The sequence below is a fragment of the Siphateles boraxobius genome, unplaced genomic scaffold (genome assembly GCF_051911475.1).
Source record: "Siphateles boraxobius isolate OS27281-9 unplaced genomic scaffold, OSU_SipBor_1 65, whole genome shotgun sequence".
NCBI classification, from domain to species: Eukaryota; Metazoa; Chordata; class Actinopteri; order Cypriniformes; family Leuciscidae; genus Siphateles; species Siphateles boraxobius.
The window spans coordinates 22,473,960-22,495,929 of NW_027509192.1; the positions used below are offsets into that span (position 1 = coordinate 22,473,960).

The 21,970-nt window shown below is 40.6% G+C and overlaps 1 protein-coding gene across 5 annotated transcripts in view; it reads left to right on the forward strand.

Moving 5' to 3' along the window:
• The first annotated feature begins 5,796 nt into the window (after positions 1-5,796).
• LOC143721239 (uncharacterized) overlaps positions 5,797-21,970 on the forward strand; it is a 79,872-nt gene continuing 63,698 nt past the window's right edge. For 2 of the 5 annotated variants that reach the window (XM_077211519.1, XM_077211521.1), the window contains exons 1-3: positions 5,797-5,911; positions 5,986-6,060; positions 6,197-7,215. In XM_077211519.1, coding sequence (XP_077067634.1) covers positions 5,854-5,911; positions 5,986-6,060; positions 6,197-7,215 — 1,152 coding nt within the window. In that variant the 5' untranslated portion in view covers positions 5,797-5,853. The remainder of the gene's footprint in view (positions 5,912-5,985; positions 6,061-6,196; positions 7,216-21,970) is intronic. The other 3 variants (XM_077211520.1, XM_077211522.1, XM_077211524.1) reach the window with 3 other exon arrangements.

Here is a 21,970-nt window from a genome sequence, read left to right on the forward strand (position 1 = left end):
CAAGATATTTAAAATCTTCATGAGCATTTTTAAAGGGGTCTGGAAGGGAGGTCTGAGACGTTCCGTTCCTTTTAGAAATAGGATCATCGATTTTGACTCATTCACTTTATAACCTGAAAAGGATCCAAATGATTTAATTAGGCACAATAAAGAAGGCACAGATACACTTAAATTGGATAGATATAATATAATGTCATCAGCATATAAAGCTATTTTATTTTCAAGACCGCCAATTGTAATTCCTGATATGTCTCCACTTCTTCGTAGGGCAATAGCCAAAGGCTCAATAGCCAATGTAAAAAGGAGCGGCGAAAGGGGGCATCCCTGACGTGTGCTTCGAGAAAGTGGAAAAGATTTAGAAACTATATTATTAGTCAATATCTCTGCTGTGGGTTTTGAATATAATTTTTTTATCCATTTTATAAAATACGGACTAATACCAAAATAAGAGAGTGTATCAAAAAGATAGTCCCACTCCACTCTATCAAAAGCCTTCTCGGCATCTAAAGAAAGTAAAGCTGTATCAGAGACTCCTTTTGTTGAGTATATGCCATTTAACACACGCCATATATTATGAAAAGCTTGTCTACCTTTTACAAAGCCATTTTGATCAGGATCAATCAGTAAAGGTAAATACTTATCAAGTCTACTGGGTAAAACTTTAGCAATTATCTTTGTGTCAGAATTTAAAAGACTAATGGGCCTGTAAGAGCCACATTTCGTAGGATCTTTCCCTGGCTTAGGAATTAAAGTTATGAGGGCTGAACGCAAGGAAGAGGGAAGTTCTCCAATATTGAATGATTCATTTATCATGTCAATCATTGGGGTTATCAATTTGTCATGAAAGATCTTATAGATATCTATAGGTAGACCATCGGGACCTGGTGCTTTCCCACTATTCATACAATTAATGGCTGCATTCAGATCTGTTACTTCAATTGGTTGATCCAATACTTTGGAGTCTTCCTCAGACAATGACTGTATCTGGATCTCGTCCATTAATGTTTTATAATGATGGGTATTCTGCAGGGGTGTCGATTTATAAGGATCTTCATAATATTTTCTAAAAGCATTATTAATTTCAGTTGGGATCGTGGTGTTCTGTCCATCTATAGTTTCTATCTTGTTAATCCCCCTTCATTTTGTTGAGTCTTAATTCGCCATGCCAATAACCTCCCAGCCTTTTCTCCTTGGTCATAATATGTTTGTTTTAGCCTAGTTATATTAGTCGCAGCTTTATTAGTAGAAATGTCATTAAATTCTGCTTTAAGTAGCAAAAGTTTATGTCTCAGTTCAGGAGTATCTTGTTTGAAAATTTCTTCTTCTAAGTCCTTTATACTCTGTTCCAATTCAATCATTTTAAGGGCAGATCTGTTTGTCTTAGAACTAGTAAAGCTGATAATTTGTCCCCTAATATAAGCCTTAAATGCCTCCCATCGTATTGAAGCGGATATCTGGTTTGTATTAAACTCAAAGAATATTTCAATTTGATTTCCAACAAAATCCTGAAAATCAGGGTTATGTAGCCACTTTATATTTAGATGCCATCTAGATGGGCTTTTGATTATGGTTCTGAGAGTATATTTCAGTGATAATGCTGAATGATCCGATAAAACAATACTACTATATTTACAGTTAGATATATAATCAATCAAATCCCTTGAAATAAGAACGGAGTCTACTCTGTAGTAGGTACGGAAAGATGAGGAATAGCAAGAAAATTATTTCTTTGTTGGGTTTTGAAGCCTCCAGACATCGCTTAAATTAAGGTCTTTAATGTATTGATTAATTATGTTCCTACTTTGCGAATGTGAAGTGTCAATACCTGTGGAACGATCCAATTTAGGATCGAATGTACAATTAAAGTCACCAGAAACTTTTAAGATACCTTGAAGGGAAGACAAAATTAAGAAAAGATTATGAAAAAAATTTGGTTCATCTGTATTAGGGCCATAAACACTTACAAGATTACAATATTCGTTGAGCATCCTACCACTGATTATAACATATCTAACTAATGGATCACGAATAGTTTTTAATATATGAAATGGGACTGATTTATGTATCAGCACAGCTACCCCTCTTGAGTGCGAGCTATATGATGCTGCTATAACCTGCCCCGGCCATCTTCTATGCAGTTTAATGACTTCCTCGGACAATAAATGTGTTTCTTGCAGGAATACTATTTTAGGATGGAGGTAGTTAACTCTGTTCATCACTTGTTTCAATTTAGTAAGGTTACAAAGCCCCCGCACATTCCAAAATGTCAATGTAAGACTAGAATCCCCTGACATTTGCAACAAAGTTGAATATTCTAATTATTCTTGGTAGTCCAAACATTAATGATTTGTTCCAATAAACACCCTGTAACCTTTTTGTAAAGTACAAGGATGTGCCAGAAAACTGAAATGCAAGTATAAATGTATAGTAGTAAAAAAAAAAAAAAAACACAACAACAACACAATCCCCAGCACATGCACTAGATAGAACACACCGATGCACGGCGAAACTCCCTTTTTCTTCGACTAGAACTGTAGTTACGTACTCTTGCGGTCCTCTAATAGGAACGCTATTAGGTTACTGAATTAAGAGGAAAAAAGACAAAAGAATAGTGTCCAAAACAAAAATAATAAACGCACGCTCTCAACGGCCAAGTATTATGACCTATTAACCAAAAGAAAATAAGCTTACTTGATGATTCTGCTTAGTATTCAAATCAAAGCCAACCTTTTACGAAATATGAAAACAGAAAAAAAAAAAAGCCCAACCTTACGTTTTATAGGGCATTTTCAGACTAAGCGTCCAACAAAATTTTTAATGAAAGTTCAGTACTAAAGTGGACGATTAAACTTTAATGCAAAGTGTCAAAAAGAACAAATGAGTTCTTCTTCAGGAGAGTCGAAGAAATGATGACGGTCTCCGAAGCTAACCAGAAGCTTGGCGGGGAAAATCATCCCGTACTTAATCTTCCTCTTTCGAAGCTCTAGCTTTACCTCCTCAAATTGCTTTCATTGTTTTAACACCTCGGACGATAGATCAGGAAAAAACATAATATGGTGATCCTGGAACATCACTGTACCTTTTGCCCGGGCTGCTCTCAGTATTCTGTGTTTGTCAGCATAGTTGAGTAATTTCAGTATCATTGTTTTTGGCCTTGACGATGCGTTTCCACCAGCTTGTTTGCCACTACTGGGTAGCCTGTGTGCCCTCTCAATGATCACCGGCGCCGGGAAGGTATCCGCACCTAGAAGCTGTGGAAGCCAACTTTCCAAAAACGAAACAGGATTATTTCCTTCGATTCCATTTGGAAGTCCCAAAATCCGAATGTTAGAGCGCCGGCTTCTACATTCTGCAATGTCAAGAGCGGAGGCAAGATCTGATGCGGATTTTTCGAGGTTAACAACCCTTCCTTGAAGGCCGCTAATGTTATCCTCGGCTTGGCTGATTCGGCTCTCCGCTTCGGTAAGTCTTTCAGTGAAGGTAAAGAAATCCTCTTTAACTTTTTTAATCACTGCCAGAACCTCCTTGTATTGGGACCGAAACTCACTCTTCAAACCGTTTATAGCTGAAAGAATTATGCTATTATCGGATGGAGTATCAGCCTCGGTGTGAGTGTTGGCGACAACTGGAGTGCTATCAGCTTCAGACGTGAGTCCTAGGTCATCGACAGCCGAATCTGTATTATATTTTTTATCTCTTTTTCTTTGCGGACGTGAAGACATGCTGACTGTTTTGCAGAGCCACCGTCAAGAAACAGAAACATTTATTTTGGTTATCGGGTCTAGATAAAGGTTTTAAAACAGGAATATCCAAGAGCGTTGAAAAACGTGACCGTTCAGCAACCCGACATAACCGGAAGTCACTATAGTGAAATCTATTGCTGACTCTGTTCCTCTAGAAAAGTCTACCCTAGTGTTAGATCCATCATTTAGACAAACTAACCCCTCCTCCTCCATAAACTCTTCTAGGACAATCTCATTACCATCATCCCTATCACCCCACAGTGTACTATGCGCATTAAAATCCCCACACCAAATTATTCTTCCAGACAGCTCCTTCCAAATTCCTTCAAGTTGTCTCATTTCCAACTGTCTACATGGATTATACATATTAATAATCAATATTTTACCATTTTTAGACCAAACTTGAAAAATAATATACTTCAAATCATCTCCTTTCCTTACTTCCCTGAACTGGAGCCCCCTCTGAATGAATTTAACTACCCCTCCACCTTTACCAGATTCCCTGTCCCTTCTTACAGACATATATCCCTTTATATCAAAGTCTAACCTTGGGATCAGCCAAGATTCTTGAAAACATATAACATTTGGTTTTACCTCAAGATCTTCAACATATTTCTTAAATTCTTGTCCATTGGAAATCAAACTCCTTGCATTCCATCGGATGATATTTAAAACCATTAAAATTATCCTTAACATTTCTCATCTTGAGATGACTCCTCGACGGTATTAACTTCTGATTCATTAAGATAATCTACGACATTCCCCCATTCCAACCCTTGCACATTCAAAAACGTTTTGGCTGATTTAACTATGAACCTGATCCTATCTGTTCTACTTTTTTTTGTGCAGCTCCATTAATAACATCTGCCATAAAAAGCACAAAATCCAGTTTCTTTACAATCAGAGTGTCTTCTTGAATTTTTTTAAGATACTGTACACTCTCCTTCCATTTTGCCGCAGGGATCAGTTTAGGGATTTGCTTCACTGCTTCTGCATAGGACATTCCTTGCTCTGCTTTCATCTTCTGAACTTCTCTCATGCGTTTATAAACCTCACATCCTCCATACACTGCACTGTGGTCGCCACCACAATTGCAACATTTTTGAGTTACCCCTTCTTCGCATTCCCCATACTTATGTTCTCCTCCGCACTTACTACACCTAATCTTCCCTTTGCACACAGCAGCCACATGCCCATACCTTTGGCAATTGAAACACCTTAATGGAGGAGGGATGTATACCCTGACATTATAGCTCATGAATCCAATAAATACCTTCTCAGGGAGTCGGTTTTCATCAAACGTTAGCAATATTGACAAACTATCACTCAAAACACCATCTCTTTTCCTTTTCAGATGCTTGGCTTCTTTTATTTTCACATTTTTTATGTTTCCCATCAGCTTTTCATTTGAATCTTTAACTGGGATCCCAGTTATAACTCCTCTGATCAATTCCTTTTCACAAGCTATTACACCTCTCACTCCCTGTCCATTCATCTTTCTTATCTTAACTGCTTTCTTCTGTTGTTCCTCATCAATACATTCTACCAACAGTGACCCATTTCTCAATTTTTTCGCACTCATTACTTCCCCTATCTCCTTATGCACACATTTCATTAGCTGGATAGGACTCCAATCAGAAAAAGATGCTGCCTCCTTTACTATGGAAATAAATACCTTATATGTTTCCTTCCTTACAGACATATCCATATCCTCATCATCTAGTTTATTATTAAATTTATTTTTCTTGCGTTTTGGCCTACCTTCCTCTCCAAACCCACACTCAGATTCATCCATCCCCCACTTCCTACAATTAACTCCAGTCCAGCAGCAGATGGCAGTCACACTCGCGATCAACCAGCCCGCTCCACCAACCAAGACCCACCGGCCCCAGGACACACACTCCACAGCTGTGCTGAATGGGCAATCAGCTAGTATGGTGAGTGATTGATTAATTATTGATCTCATTAATTAGCAGATTTGCCCCAATAATGAGTTAACAAGTCATCCAGGTGGTACAAATGGTTTTCTGTTTGGCCTTTTAAAAGGCCTTGGTTTGAGACTTTAACCTGCAGTTGAATTGGTTTTCTTAGTGGCTCAGTTTGTTATAGAATGGGTTTGATTAAAATTACTATTTTGGTACTTCTTTATCACCAGTTAGTATGGCATGGTGAGTTTAATTTTTGTTTGCTTTTAGTAAATTTACTTGTCTGTTTTTTTTTAAATGTCAAATGTGTTTCTCAGAATTCAGCTGCGTAGTCGAAGATGGATCCTTAAATTTCTCCTTGAGTGATGTTGGGAGAGTAGTTGGAGAAAAAGGTTTGTAGATCTTTCATAATTTATTCTCTTTTACAAAGGTAATGATTTTATACTAACCCATTTACATGGTGGTTGTTTTTGCTATTAGCAAAAAACAAACAAACAAACAAAAAAATCTCTTTCTCCCTCTCTGTAGACAATTCTAACTCTAAGGGGTCTGGTTGTGTTAACGCCACCTTCAGCCAAGATGATGCTGAGGGGTCTGGTTCTGTGAACGTCACCTTCAGCCAGGACTATTCTGAGGGGTCTGGTTCTGTGAACGCCACCTTCAGCCAAGATGATGCTGAGGGGTCCAGTTCTGTGAACGCCACCTTAAGCCAAGATGATGCTGAGGGGTCTGGTTCTGTGAACATCACCTTCAGCCAGGACTATTCTGAGGGGTCTGGTTCTGTGAACGCCACCTTCAGCCAAGATGATGCTGAGGGGTCCAGTTCTGTGAACGCCACCTTCAGCCAAGATGATGCTGAGGGGTCCGGTTCTATGAACGCCACCTTCAACCAAGATGATGCTGAGGGGTCGGGTTCTGTGAACGCCACCTTCAGCCAAGATGATGCTGAGGGGTCTGGTTCTGTGAACGCCACCTTAAGCCAAGATGATGCTGAGGGGTCCGGTTCTGTGAACGCCACCTTCAGCCAAGATGATGCTGAGGGGTCCGGTTCTATGAACGCCACTTTCAGCCAAGATGATGCTGTGGGGTCCGGTTCTATGAACGCCACCTTCAGCCAAGATGATGCTGAAGGGTCTGGTTCTGTGAACGCCACCTTCAGCCAAGATGATGCTGAGGGGTCTGGTTCTGTGAATGTCACCTTCAGCCAGGACTATTCTGAGGGGTCTGGTTCTGTGAACGCCACCTTCAGCCAAGATGATGCTGAGGGGTCTAGTTCTGTGAACGCCACCTTCAGCCAGGATGATGCTGAAGGGTCCGGTTCTGTGAACGCCACCTTCAGCCAGGATGATGCTGAGGGGTCCGGTTCCGTCAATGCCACCTTCAGCCAGGACTATTCTGAGGGGTCAGGTTCTGTCAACGCCACCTTCAGCCAGGACTATACAGAGGGGTCCGGTTCTGTCAACTCCACCTTCAGCCAGGACTATTCTGAGGGGTCCGTTTCTGTCAACGCCACCTTCAGCCAGGACTATTCTGAGGGGTCTGTTTCTCTCAACGCCACCTTCAGCCAGGACTATTCCGAGGGGTCCGGTTCTGTCAACGCCACCTTTAGCTAGAATGATGTTGTAGGGTCTTATGTTTCATCTCATGTCTATTTAACTTGACATGAGTCAAGATTCTGTGTAACAAATAAATTTTGTCTTTTGGAATGAGTTTCATGGTTTGGTTTGTCAACTATTGTCTTGTGGATGACAGGAGGCTTTTCTTTTGAGGTCCAGTTTTGTCCAAGAAGTCTTCAGCTGTGAAGTACCGTGAATATTAATCTTCTCAGTTTAATTTCTTCTCGGACTATGATAATAAAATGTGGCTGAAATATTTTGCCGATTATAATTTACTCCCCATGACATTACTCTATAGGATTGGCTGAATTATGTGTTTGCTTGCATTTCATGTGCAGTTCACGAATGATGTTGCTTTGAATAGTTTTTTTTTTTTTGCTTTCAGGATTTGTCGAATGTTCCTAAAGGTCCTCTGTGCTCTGCGAATCAAAGAAATGTAAAAAAACCAAAACAAATTTCTCATTGAGTTCTGCCCATTAGAAGTGAGTTTATGACCTACTACTGATAGGAGCTGAAGGACAGTCGCTTTTGTGAGTGAATCACGTGACCCAATCACCAAAGCAGTCCAGCAGGGGTGACAGACAGGCTGTGAAAAAGCAACAGCTAACCTTCATGATGAGGGTGAGCAGAGAAATACTGTGGAAAAAAAATACACTTAAAAAGAGAATTTTTCTTGAGTTTCATCAGTGATATTTTACGGGAAAGGAGAGACTGAGCAAAACACATTTTATAGCAGCTCTTGACTCCTTAATAATGGTAGAGACTCTCTAGCGGGTGCAATCGATTTTTATTCTTCTAGAACCATAAGCACCAAGAAGTAAACACACAAAAAGCTGGTTAATGAACATTTGGCATAACACAAATTTACAAATAAATCCTCACTCCTTTTACAGTGCATCATCATGCATTTGTGTATTATGTGCAATGGACATCAAATGACCCTCAAAGCTACTTTAAAAAAATAACATAAAACAATAATTTGCTCACTAAACACATGCAACTTTCCTGGCACAAGATACACAACAAAACAATTTCCAGTAACAGTCAATGTAGAGCATTTTACAGCCTTAAAGCCTTTCATTCTCTTATACATGGAGCCAAATACACACCTCGCTCCGCTCACTAAGGGTGCAAACTTTAGACTTGCTGCTTTCCTGAATTAGCCGCTAGCTTGATGGTCTCTTAACTAAACCAGCACACAAATGTGTGGATATAAGACAAAGCAACTTCACAAAAACATTGTGAAAACGGAATTACATAACTTAATGTTGCATAGTGAACATCACCAGGATTCCCCAACCTGAGTTAACTTACACATGTCCCCAAGGGCGTAGATTTGGTTTGAACACTGGGGGGGGTTGAAGTTTGGGTATGCCTCCTGATATTGTGATCATGGTATAAATAATGGGGGGGTTGTAATGCATAGATTTAAATATTGGGGGGGGTTATAAACTTGCTGAAAATGTACTCACCCTCAGGCAATCCAAGATGTTTGTTTCTTCATCGTTCAGATTTGGAGAGATGTAGCATTCCATCACTTACTCGCCAATGGATAAAACTGGAAAAACATCTACATCTTGGATTGCATGAGTTTTCATCTTTGGGTGAAATATTCCTTTAATTCCAAAAACATACATTTTAGGTTAAACAAAAATATACATAAACGAGAATAGTTATTTAAATGTTGTTACTTAGATTTATTGTTATAATTTGTACAGAAGATAGAAAATATACACTGTAACAAATGTATACAATTAAAAATATATATTTTTGTACCCATTGGCTTTTAAAGGGTAACTAAACCCCCGGTCAAAGCCTGACTCCACCCACTGGCAAAATTTGACAAATGCTGGAAAAGTGGGCAGAGCCCAGCGGAGATAGAGGGGAAGAACCGAGGGCGGGGCTGGGCGGGGGTGGGGTGTGGGGTTGGGTGGGGCGTGCCTCTGAGACCCGCAGTGACAGCTGCTGTCAAACTAGCTAAAATGGAGTGACGCAAGTAGCTTTGCAACAGAGCGGTCATTTGAAGTCGAGAACTTTTCTCCCCCACCTTCACCTGAAGTGGAGGAGGGTGAATTGTCTGTGGACACCAGCTCAAAATGCGGTCTTAACTCCCGCATCGCGATCGGCATCCGATTATTCTTATATTCAGTCATTTTGAGGTAATTTTTTCCAGGATTATTATTAGGCTACTATTACTATTACGCCGGCACGTTTGTCGACACCAGAGGATTAACTTTAGCCTCTAAAGTTCTACGTCAGAGAGTACCCCTACTGCAGGAGCTTTCCGTTTAACCTGAAGAGGGCAGCACTCAGACGTTTTTACACCATATATTTGAAAATTAAAACACTTTATACCCAAATGTCAAAAAATGTACTCGAATCAATGAACAGCATTTATGAAGCTCCATTCTTACAGATAATTAACTAAAAAAAGTTGTTTTAGTATTTAGTTACCCTTTAATGTAGAAATGATTTGCTAAAACTGTACATATATATTTCTTTCATACTTTAGACTATATACAGTTAAATTAATTCATTTATAAATAAAACTCTGTTTGTTCAATCAGTGGAATTCAGTTTCTTTAATGTAAGAATGAGTTGTTCTAAAACTGTAAATATATTTACTTAATTATATTTACTTATACTTATCTAATGAGTGCACCAAATGTCTGTTAGGAGTAAGTGTGTGGTATTCCTGGGTTTATAAGCACAAGTTGGGCTGCCAGTAGTTAGTAAAAACCAAGTTGGACTTGTTCTTTTTGAGCCCCATTTCTCTTCGTAAAAATGAATGCGCTCCAGGTGGAAGTAATTTCTGGATTTGACATAGAAGTCACTCCATAGGATCCCTGTGATTCCCATTTGTCCAATGGGAATCAGATACTAAAAAGTAAACACCAATGGATGGCATACAGCAGGGGCCTGTACCATGATGGTAGTTGAACAAACTCAGGGTTACAGGATTAGTTTAGAGTTGACAAAACCAAACCAATCCAACCAGGCTTTGTTGGTACCATGATGCTGATCATCAACTTTCTCTGTCAACCCAGGCTTTGATCCTGAGTTTAGGAGTTTAAGTGTGACATCAGTAGCGAACAGCCAATCACATGTTGAGAAAGAGTGAAACTGAGAATAATTTCTCGTGAGAGAAGCAGCGCAATTCACTTATTAAATAAAAGTATTAAAATAGTAAGAATGTAAACAAACTTACACAGCAAGAATAAACAGCTGTCTATGAAAGAGGACAACTAAAAGAAATAGTCTCGCTACTGTATATCAGTGCAAGTAAAAGTTGTGAAGTTAGTTTATACAGCTGATAAAGGTATAGAGAGAATTGAACATTTAAGCTCACATGTAGTCATTTTATAGCTTCATCTATTGATGCTAAAGCGTATATATATTACCTTTATATATTTATTTATTTAAACTGCGCAATAATAATTGATGAACTAAAATTGTACATGTGTGATTGATAAAGGGTATAATAATACATAAATAATATCTAAATCATACAAATGTATTATTCAAAATAAGCATCACTATAAACCAGACGATTTTGTCTTTAAAAATCATTTGCTATGTAGTGACCTTTAATTTGGAGTACAAACAGGTGGAGTGACTTTATCACATCAGACATGTGTCACTTTGCTCACAGCTGATTGGTCCAAGTTCAGTTTTCAACCTCTTACCTAGAGCAAAACCTGCCCCGGAACAGGTTAGCCGTAGAGCGTAAGTTACTATGGCGATGAACACTGCTAAAAGCCAAACCACTTTCATGGTCCCTAAAACCCAGGGTTGACGCAAACTAAACTGAAACATAGCTGGCTAGCCACCTAAACCGGCTTCATGGTATAGGCCCCTGATCTTGTCCTTGCTCCTCGGCCGACATTAGGCATTTCTCAATACCAACTATGTAAAGTTCTCAGCAGAAGGACTCCTGAGGACACGAGTCCGGTAATTCTCCAAATGCAACAGCGCATTCGTGAAAGCGTCACTCAGCTCGCTCTGCATGTACATTTTAGGCAACAATAAAACAAAATATGTTATAAAACACAACTCTGCCTCTTTTTGTTTTCATTTAAATAAATTTTAAACAGTATAGGCACACAAATGTGGTTCAGGCAATGTATAGACCTGATTATATTATTCACTGCATGTTTAACACAAAACTCAACCCTATCTCTTTTTGTTAAATTTCAGTTTTATCAATAATAGCCATTATATAAGTATAAGTAAAAGGTAACGTTACAAGAAGCTATACAATAATAAATAAAGCAAACAATTCAGTCAAATATACGAATTCAGCGCTAGTCTTACGTTAACGTTACAACAGAAAAGTTATAGCCTAAATATATGAAACTTCACTTAGCCCTCAGCCAAAACGATTGGCCAGGGAACGAATTATCGATTCACGAGACCAAAGACAACCTGTTAGATATACACAAGACGAATTACCACTACAGAGTCAGTGGCAAACGTCAGAACGACTAGCCGAGGAAAGGCTGTTCCAGGCGGGGAACATGAGCGCCGAGCACCCAGTGATCCCTGGAATGGATCAAATTATCATAAATCATTATAAATAAACCGCAGATTTTTGCTTTAAACAACTACATTCTCGCCTCAAAAACTCTTAAAACTACATTTCGTGAAAGAATAACGTCTCGGTTACGTATGTAACCCTAGTTCCCTGATAGGGAACGAGACGCTGCGTCAAACGCTGTGGGAACGCCCCTGCGTTGTGCGTCATGAAGCACGTATGGAATCAGCCCAATGGAGAGATGGAACGTCATAGGCGGGTGACCTCATCGATCAGGAAACTATAAAGCACCCCATAAACACAAGCGCAACAGCTTATAGGCCTGAAGGAAGCGCTAGCGGGAATGCCGGGAGTATGGTGGAATGACGCAGCGTCTCGTTCCCTATCAGGGAACTAGGGTTACATACGTAACCGAGACGTTCCCTTTCAAGGGAACTCGAGCTGCGTCAAACGCTGTGGGAACGCTGTGGGGAATCCCACAGCGTTTGACGCAGCTCGAGTTCCCTTGAAAGGGAACCGTAGTATTATATTCCAACTGTATATTAAAAAATGGCGCTTCTTATGTTGTCATTCCCCTTGTAGCACGCGCAAGTGATGATACTCTGTCAACCAATCAGCGTTCTGCAGTGAGTCTAGCTCCACCCTTTAGTACCTTACCACTGTGCTAGGTACCCCAACGGAAGGGTACCCAAAAGTGGGAGATAGGTCTAACTCTCTATGGTCTAACTGCAGAACCGCAGAACCATACGTCATAGCAGTGTGAGGACGACAGCGCGAGCCTAACAGTCTGATGCCGAAAGTGGGCGCGGCAAGGCATTGCGCAACTTTCGTGTTTTGGAACGTTTTAAAGTTTAAAACAACGTTATTATAAAGACTTTTTTTAAACGATTTAATTGAAAAGATATATCAAATAGTATAACAGATAAGAATTATGTTCTGTCCTATTAACAAAAGACATTACAGCCTACTAGTACTATTAACAAATATCAATCGGTTTTTAAAAGGTAATATTATACTTTATCCATTTGCTTTGTTGAGTCAAATGACTAACAATGTAAATTGAACAAAGCTTAAAACAAAACCAAAAATAATAAAATGAAAACAAAGCTTGAGCGTTTGAACATTTGATTTAATTGAAAATAATTTTTAATACCCAAACAACAATTTTTTTTCATAGACCATACACAACAATTATATGATGAAATGTGAAATATGACGGAAAAAAAGGAAACACTCAGTTCCTGTGCTTCAGAGTGTAACTCCAACCCTACCCAAACTTATCCCTGTTGTGTGTTTAAATGTTTAATTGGATGCCTTCATAGATATGACATATTATTATAACTAAATACAAATACACAAATATATATACATTTTTTGTGTTTTGTTAGCTTAAGTTTCAGTGTGCATTGTTTGTGTAACCTTTAGACGCTAATGAAGATAAATACATTTTTTATGGCTAAATCATGCAGAAAATCATCTAATTCCAAAGGGACTAGGCCTACCTTGAAATGCAATGTAAGTCACTTTGGAGAAAAGCGTCTGCCAAATGCATTAATGTAAAGTAGTATCTATTGCCACTGTATATTAAAAAATAACTCCAGATGTTCAAACCTCCATGAACAACAGCCTTTTTAAAGTGGATTTTAATGTCATTATTCAATTTGTCCCCTCTTGTCGGTCTAAAAATACTGCTATCACAAAAAGGGCAGTGAAAATTTCTGCAGCATGTTATGCATTGCTCCAAAGTTGGTAGTGCTGAACCTCTCTGAATCGTTATTTGCTTCTATAGGTGAAGTAAAATACAATTAATGCAATTCTCATGGTCAGAAAATTTAAGAAACGCTGTAAAATACAACGCCAACAACAAATGAAATCACAAATCATGAATATGTAACCTAACAAAGTGATACAATCCAACTGTATATAACAATACATGATCAAGTGCCTTCGTCACAATTCTCACTTAGTCAAATTTATTATAGCACTTTTTACAATACATATTGTTTCAAAGCAGCTTTACAGGGATAATAGGAAAATAGTGCAACAAAGTTTGTCTCTGCAGATCTCTTTGTCTCTGAGCGCTGTCGTCCTCACACTGCTATGACGTATGGTTCTGCGGTTCTGCAGTTGGTTATTATTGAAAAGTGGTACGGTACTGTTCGGCTTTTTGGTATCATTCACAACTTTTGACAGTGGAAACGCAAATAATTGCGTACCGTACCGAACTGTACCGTACCGTACCGCTCAGTGGAAACGAGCCATAATATTCATGGATGGTTTTGCATACCATCTGATCTTACAGAAAGGTACTTGAAACAAGTGGCCTTATGTAGACAGTGTCCTAGAGTGCAAGTAACCCCAGAGGAGCAGTGCCGTCAACCACCTTCCGATCAGGAGATGCGCCTAAATGTGGGGCATGGGGATTTATGACAAAGCCACAAGGATAAACGTGATTACTGGTTACCTGCTCATATTGTGCAGCTGCATCTGGCTCCAGTTACAGCCCTCTCTTCATTACCTGTGTCTGAACTGACCTTTTCTGTTTCTGCATACTGGTGGCAAGGCTGTTAAAGTCTGCAACTCGTGAGACTATCCTCTTAAAATTGGATGAAGTCAAACGCGTGGAACAAACATGGTGCCACATCTTATCGTTGCTCTGCCCCCTCGTTTCTTCCCCTAATGCCTTGGAATCCTAGAGTGTAACAGTCATACCACCATAAAAAGTGCTCTCCTTTTCACTGAGAGATGTTGAAAAACTGCATGGTTGTGGTGGGAGAGGAAAAGGTGGGTAGGGATCAGTGGAGGTGGAGGGCAACCCGACGACTTGGTATATAGGTCAATGCTGATCCATGAGACAGATGTCTGAATTCAGTTGCAACTTTGTCCACGGGGTATGTCATTGATGCCTGCAGCAGTTTGTACATTTGACTCCCTGGATCAGGTGATGCTCACCATTCTGTGGCTGAACCTGTCTGATGTGCTGGATGTCGCGCGGACCCGACATTCCCATATCCCAGGTCGGCCTCTTCGGCGGTGCAGTTGAGGGCTTGCCCAACAGCTCTCAGCCGCCCATGAGCAGACTGACGTTGATTCTGTCCCGACGGCCCCGCCGTCCGCTCAGATCCCTCGGCCTGCCCACCGCCGAAGGCGCCCTCCCGCGGCTCCCACCCAGCCCGTTCACCCGGGCCGGCTCTGGGGGCCGCGGGCGGACGCCACAGCCCCCTCCAGCCCCGCCCCCCGCTACACGCCGAGTTAAGCGGCGCTCTTGAGACGGGCTCCTCGGGGATGGAGCAGACTGAGGTTGATTCTGTCCCGACGGCCCCGCCGTCCGCTCAGATCTCTCGGTCTGCCCACCGCCGAGGGCGCCCCCCCGCGGCTCCCACCCCGCCCGTTCACCCGGGTCGGCTCTGGAGGCCGCGGTCGGACGCCACAGTCCTCTCCAGCCCCGCCCCCCGCTACACGCCGGGTTAAGCGGCGCTCTTGAGATGGGCTCCTCAGAGATGGGACTCAGTTCTTTCCAGGAGTTGGTAGCAGGACCACTCCTTTCCCCGGGGGAGGGCCGGGGAAGAATCCTTATTCTCCAAAGAACTGACTATCCCGTCTCTGAGCACAGAGAGTTCTCGGACGTCACAGAGCGCCGCCCACAAGCCGTGCTCTCCTCGTCCCCCTCTGTCCCAGAGGTGGTTGACACGGCGTGCCGTCCACGGACCGCTTCGCCCCTGTCCCCCTCTGTCGCCAGAACCCCTGGCAGAGCAGGCCCCCGCGGGACGACCAGCCTGGTCCTCCCCTGGCCCCCTCTGCCAGGGCGCGGTTGCTAACTGTTGCTATGCGGTTGCTAACCGCTATGCCGTCCACTTCTGGGCCAGTTACTCCGCTTCGCTGCCCCTCCGGGGGGGACGCCTGTGGTTCGCATGATCCCGCTGGTTCAGTTCCTGGGAGCCTGGTTAGAGCTTCCCCCGTCTGTCCTGCTGGGTCGCGCGGACCATCAGGCTCGGCTATGCGATTCAGTTCGCACGGTCTCCTCCCCGCTTGGGGAGTCCGCTCCACTTTGGTCGGTGGCTATGCCCCCATCATGAGAGCAGAGATTGCAACCCTACTGGCGAAGGGTGCAATCGAGACTGTCCCTCCAGCCGAGATGAGGTCCGGCTTCTACAGCCCCTACTTCATTGTCCCCAAGAAAACCGGTGGGTTATGGCCAATCCTGGACTTGCGCGTGCTGAACCGCTCCCTTCACAGGATGCCGTTCAAGATGCTCACCGCCAAACGCGTTTTCGAATGCATAATGCCCCAGGATTGGTTTGCTGCGATCGACCTGAAGGACGCCTACTTTCATGTCTCCATTCTTCCTTGACACAGACCGTTCCTTCGGTTTGCTTTCGAGGGGCAGGCATCCAGTACGCGGTTCTCCCTTTCGGGCTAGCCCTGTCTCCTGTAGGAATACTATTTTAGGATGGAGGTAGTTAACTCTGTTCATCACTTGTTTCAATTTAGTAAGGTTAAAAAGCCCCCGCACATTCCAAAATGTCAATGTAAGACTAGAATCCCCTGACATTTGCAACAAAGTTGAATATTCTAATTATTCTTGGTAGTCCAAACATTAATGATTTGTTCCAATAAACACCCTGTAACCTTTTTGTAAAAGTACAAGGATGTACCAGAAAACTGAAATGCAAGTATAAATGTATAGTAGTAAAAAAAAAAAAAACACAACAACAGCACAATCCCCAGCACATGCACTAGATAGAACACACAGATGCACGGCGAAACTCCCTTTTTCTTCGACTAGAACTGTAGTTACGTACTGTTGCGGTCCTCTAATAGGAACGCTATTAGGTTACTGAATTAAGAGGAAAAAAGACAAAAGAATAGTGTCAAAAACAAAAATAATAAACGCACGCTCTCAACGGCCAAGTATTATGACCTATTAACCAAAAGAAAATCAGCTTACTTAATGATTCTGCTTAGTATTCAAATCAAAGCCAACCTTTTATGAAATATGAAAACAATAAGAAAAGCCCAACCTTACGTTTTATAGGGCATTTTCAGACTAAGCGTCCAACAAAATTTTTAATAAAAGTTCAGTACTAAAGTGGACGATTAAACTTTAATGCAAAGTGTCAAAAAGAACAAATGAGTTACTCAGACGTTGGCTGCTCCGCTTCCCGAACATCCTCTGGCAAGTTCGCGATGAATTTGCCTGCTTCTTCAGGAGAGTCGAAGAAATGACAACGGTCTCCGAAGATAACCAGAAGCTTGGCGGGGAAAATCATCCCGTAATTAATCTTCCTCTTTCGAAGCTCTAGCTTTACCTCCTGAAATCGCTTTCGTTTTTTTAACACCTCGGACGATAGATCATGAAAAAACATAATATGGTGATCCTGGAACATCACTGTACCTTTTGCCCGGGCTGCTCTCAGTATTCTGTGTTTGTCAGCATAGTTGAGTAATTTCAGTATCATTGTTTTTGGCCTTGACGATGCGTTTCCACCAGCTTGTTTGCCACTACTGGGTAGCCTGTGTGCCCTCTCAATGATCACCGGCGCCGGGAAGGTATCCGCACCTAGAAGCTGTGGAAGCCAACTTTCCAAAAAACGAAACAGGATTATTTCCTTCGATTCCATTTGGAAGTCCCAAAATCCAAATGTTGGAGCGCCGGCTTCTACATTCTGCAATGTCAAGAGAAGAGTCCAGATCCGATGCGGATTTTTCGAGTTTAACAACCCTTCCTTGAAGGCCGCTAATGTCATCCTCGGCTTGGCTGATTCGGCTCTCCGCTTCGGTAAGTCTTTCAGTGAAGGTAAAGAAATCCTCTTTAACTTCTTTAATCACTGCCAGAACCTCCTTGTATTGGGACCGAAACTCACTCTTCAAACCGTTTATAGCTGAAAGAATTATGCTATTATCGGGTGGAGTATCAGTCTCGGTGTGAGTGTTGGCGCCAACTGGAGTGCTATCAGCTTCAGACGTGAGTCCTAGGTCGTCGACAGCCGAATCTGTATTATCTTTTTTATCTCTTTTTCTTTGCGGACGTGAAGACATGCTGACTGTTTTGCAGAGCCACCGTCAAGAAACAGGAACATTTATTTTGGTTATCGGGTCTAGATAAAGGTTTTAAAACAGGAATATCCAAGAGCGTTGAAAAACGTGACCGTTCAGCAACCCGACATAACCGGAAGTCACTATAGTGAAATCTATTGCTGACTCTGTTCCTCTAGAAAAGTCTACCCTAGTGTTAGATCCATCATTTAGACAAACTAACCCCTCTTCCTCCATAAACTCTTCTAGGACAATCCCATTACCATCATCCCTATCACCCCACAGTGTACTATGCGCATTAAAATCCCCACACCAAATTATTCTTCCAGACAGCTCCTTCCAAATTCCTTCAAGTTTTCTCATTTCCAACTGTCTACATGGATTATACATATTAATAATCACTATTTTACCATTTTTAGACCAAACTTCAACAATAATATACTCCAAATCATCTCCTTTCCTTACGTCCCTGAACTGGAGCCCCCTCTGAATGAATTTAACTACCCCTCCACCTTTACCAGATTCCCTGTCCCTTCTTACAGACATATATCCCTTTATACCAAAGTCTAACCTTGGGATCAGCCAAGATTCTTGAAAACATATAACATTTGGTTTTACCTCAAGATCTTCAACATATTTCTTAAATTCTTGTCCATTGGAAATCAAACTCCTTGCATTCCATCGGATGATATTTAAAACCATTAAAATTATCCTTAACATGACTGATCTTGAGATGACTCCTCGACGGTATTATCTTCTGATTAATTAAGATAATCTACGACATTCCCCCATTCCAACCCTTGCACATTCAAAAACGTTTTGGCTGATTTAACTATGATCCTGATCCTATCTGTTCTACTTTTTATTTGTGCAGCTCCATTAATAACATCTGCCATAAAAAGCACAAAATCCAGTTTCTTTACAATCAGAGTGTCTTCTTGAATTTTTTCAAGATACTGTACACTCTCCTTCCATTTTGCCTCAGGGATTAGTTTAGGGATTTGCTTCACTGCTTCTGCATAGGACATTCCTTGCTCTGCTTTCATCTTCTGAACTTCTCTCATGCGTTTATAAACCTCACATCCTCCATACGCTGCACTGTGATCGCCACCACAATTGCAACATTTTTAAGAGTTACCCCTTCTTCGCATTCACCATACTTATGTTCTCCTCCGCACTTACTAAACCTAATCTTCCCTTTGCACACAGCAGCCACATGCCCATACCTTTGGCAATTGAAACACCTCAATGGAGGAGGGATGTATACCCTGACATTATAGCTCATGAATCCAATAAATACCTTCTCAGGGAGTCGGTTTTCATCAAACGTTAGCAATATTGACAAACTATCACTCAAAACACCATCTCTTTTCATTTTCAGATGCTTGGCTTCTTTTATTTTCACATTTTTTTATGTTTCCCATCAGCTCTTCAATTGAATCTTTAACTGGGATCCCAGTTATAACCAGAGATGGGGGACTCGAGTCACATGACTTGACTCGAGTCAGACTCGAGTCGCAAATTTAAGGACTTGAGACTTGCTTGACTAAATTAAGAAAATGACTCGACTTGACTTTGACTTGAGATCCAATGACTTGAGACTTGACTTGACTTGAACTGTATGACTCGAGAATGACTTGATATACATTTATCATCGCAACATCAATTGATGATCAAAATGAAAGCAACGGAATCATTGACGCCAGTCATCAGATTCTGCACGTTTGCGTGACACTGCACAAGCCCAGAAAAAACATACATCGTGGTGAGCGCGGTAAATACAAAAACATCTCCCAGCATCGTTTCTTTTTGGATATAAACACTAGAAATTGACTATATTCATACAAGAAGATTTGCTGTACGCATAATAACTGGCAAGGGATATCGGACGACCATCACAACCTCGAACAGTCGAACTTCATTCACCACGTCTAAAAGTAAGCTATAGCTTGTGTCTCTCTAAACCCCTCCTTACCGAGAGCCTACTCTGCTCTGATTGGTCAGATGACTCAGTCTGTTGTGATTGGTTTACCTGTTTGTTATAGTTAATTTGACTATCTTTAAATCGAGAATATTGGTCAAAACAGCATGCCTCTTTATACACAATTATGTTTTCAAATGTAGCTTAATGTTGTCAATATTCAAATGATAATTAATGATGTCATATGTTTTGTATAACATTTTCCACATTTCTTTTTAAATCATGCTTTAAAGCCAAATATGTTGTTCTTTCCAATGACAAAAAACAACATAGAAAACTGTCAATGTTTTGTCGTGTTTTATGTTTCTCTTAAAGCAGGGTTAGATGTTATCAGGGGTTACATCTATTAGATGTTATCAAAATGCCAGCAGAATTAATATTGCACCCCAAATTCAAAATGTGGTGGAAAAAAATGCCCTAGTATGAGTTATTTTCATAATTATAACATATGATATTAAAAAAATATTTCCAGAATATTGACGCGATTGCAAATGTGATAATGATTTTATAAAACAGTTCAGTAAACAAAGAGTGAATATTATGATGTGACATTTAGACATAGCCTAATATTCCAAATATTTTCTGTTTTTGCTCGATTTTTCCAATGACAATAGTTCCAAACAAGCCACAGAAAGAGTTATGCGTATTTGTGATTTAGTGACCTAGTTGCTGTTGTGGCAAAAATTCTGTTAAACATCATCACTGCGTAAGAGACACTCAGAGTCAAATTAATAAAAAGAAAAGTATTTATTCTTGCAAGAATAGGTTCAGTCTAGTACACAGAAGTTACGCTGTGCAAGAGAGTGACACCCCACAGGAAGATATGAGACAGCCTTTATACTGTTTTCAAGGTTCCTCCTCACCCGCTGTACCTTTCACCCACCCAGATAAGGTCCTTACTGCTGTTCAGTTTCTACTAAAAGACACAAACTGGTACTGAAATAAACTGGCCAAACTGACCGTCTCTAAGGTCAGAGGTCCTGTCCCATATGTTCCTGAAACGTCACGCACAAGCACGTACACACATATACTTTTATACATTGAATAGGTTCTTTCTCTTATGATACCTGTTTGGGATCAATGACTATTAAAATTTCCACTACAATTCCCCCCTTTTTATCATTCAGATTACCCAATCATAATAATAAAATAATAGAACAAATTTTAAGTCATATCATCACACTTATACTCTTCATCTCTGGTTACCATTACACATCTTGAAACCCACATGGCATTTCAACAGTCTAAGAAATACAAAGAAATAAAAGAAGAATAAAATCCCTAATTTCAACCCCTCTCTTTGTACGTCATCACATAGCGGATAACCACAGCTTTTAACCTTCTGTTCATATCAAAAACATTCATAGAAAGAAAGAAAAAGAAAAGGAAACATACACTTTAACACATTACAGTAGCTCCCACTACTTGTATCATCATATTTTGTTCAACCTATTGAACAGACTCCCAGCTTTAACCAGTCTCTGTACTGAGCTGGAGACACACATTATAATGCATGGTAAACATAACAATATTGATAATCCTATCGCTGAAATTGGTAGTACAGTACCCCCAACCCCCCAAAGATTAACCAATCTTATCCATTTACCATCAGTCCACGCCCATTTCCATACATCACCTCCATTTTCCTAATCATATTTTCTTAACTTTTAACTCGATTCAGCCAATGGTTTTACTTAGTAAGCTCTATTTAACACCATATTTAATACATCTATCCAGAAAAGGTTTTATATTTTTTATCCATTCTTTTAACCAATGTAGTTATTCAAAATTAACTAAAATATTTCCATTACGGACCATCTTTTAGCTTATTACCATACAGATTTTCCAATGATCGGCCTTTCTTACCCTTAATGGAAAGCCTAATCAAGTTTCTTCAATAATAATCCCTATAATTTACCTGAAATATTTTCTAATGAATCTTTAACCAATCAAATCATTTGATCTAGCCATATTTTGATTCAATCAAATAAAATCATCAAAATCATCACAAAAACAAATTATTTTGCTAAACTCAAACCATTAGTTGAAGCATCTTCCTCCAGGTGTGTTGGTCATCTCGTTTGCCCCATGGACATCCCGTCTTCACCAGGGGGACTCTTTGCGAGTCGTTGCCG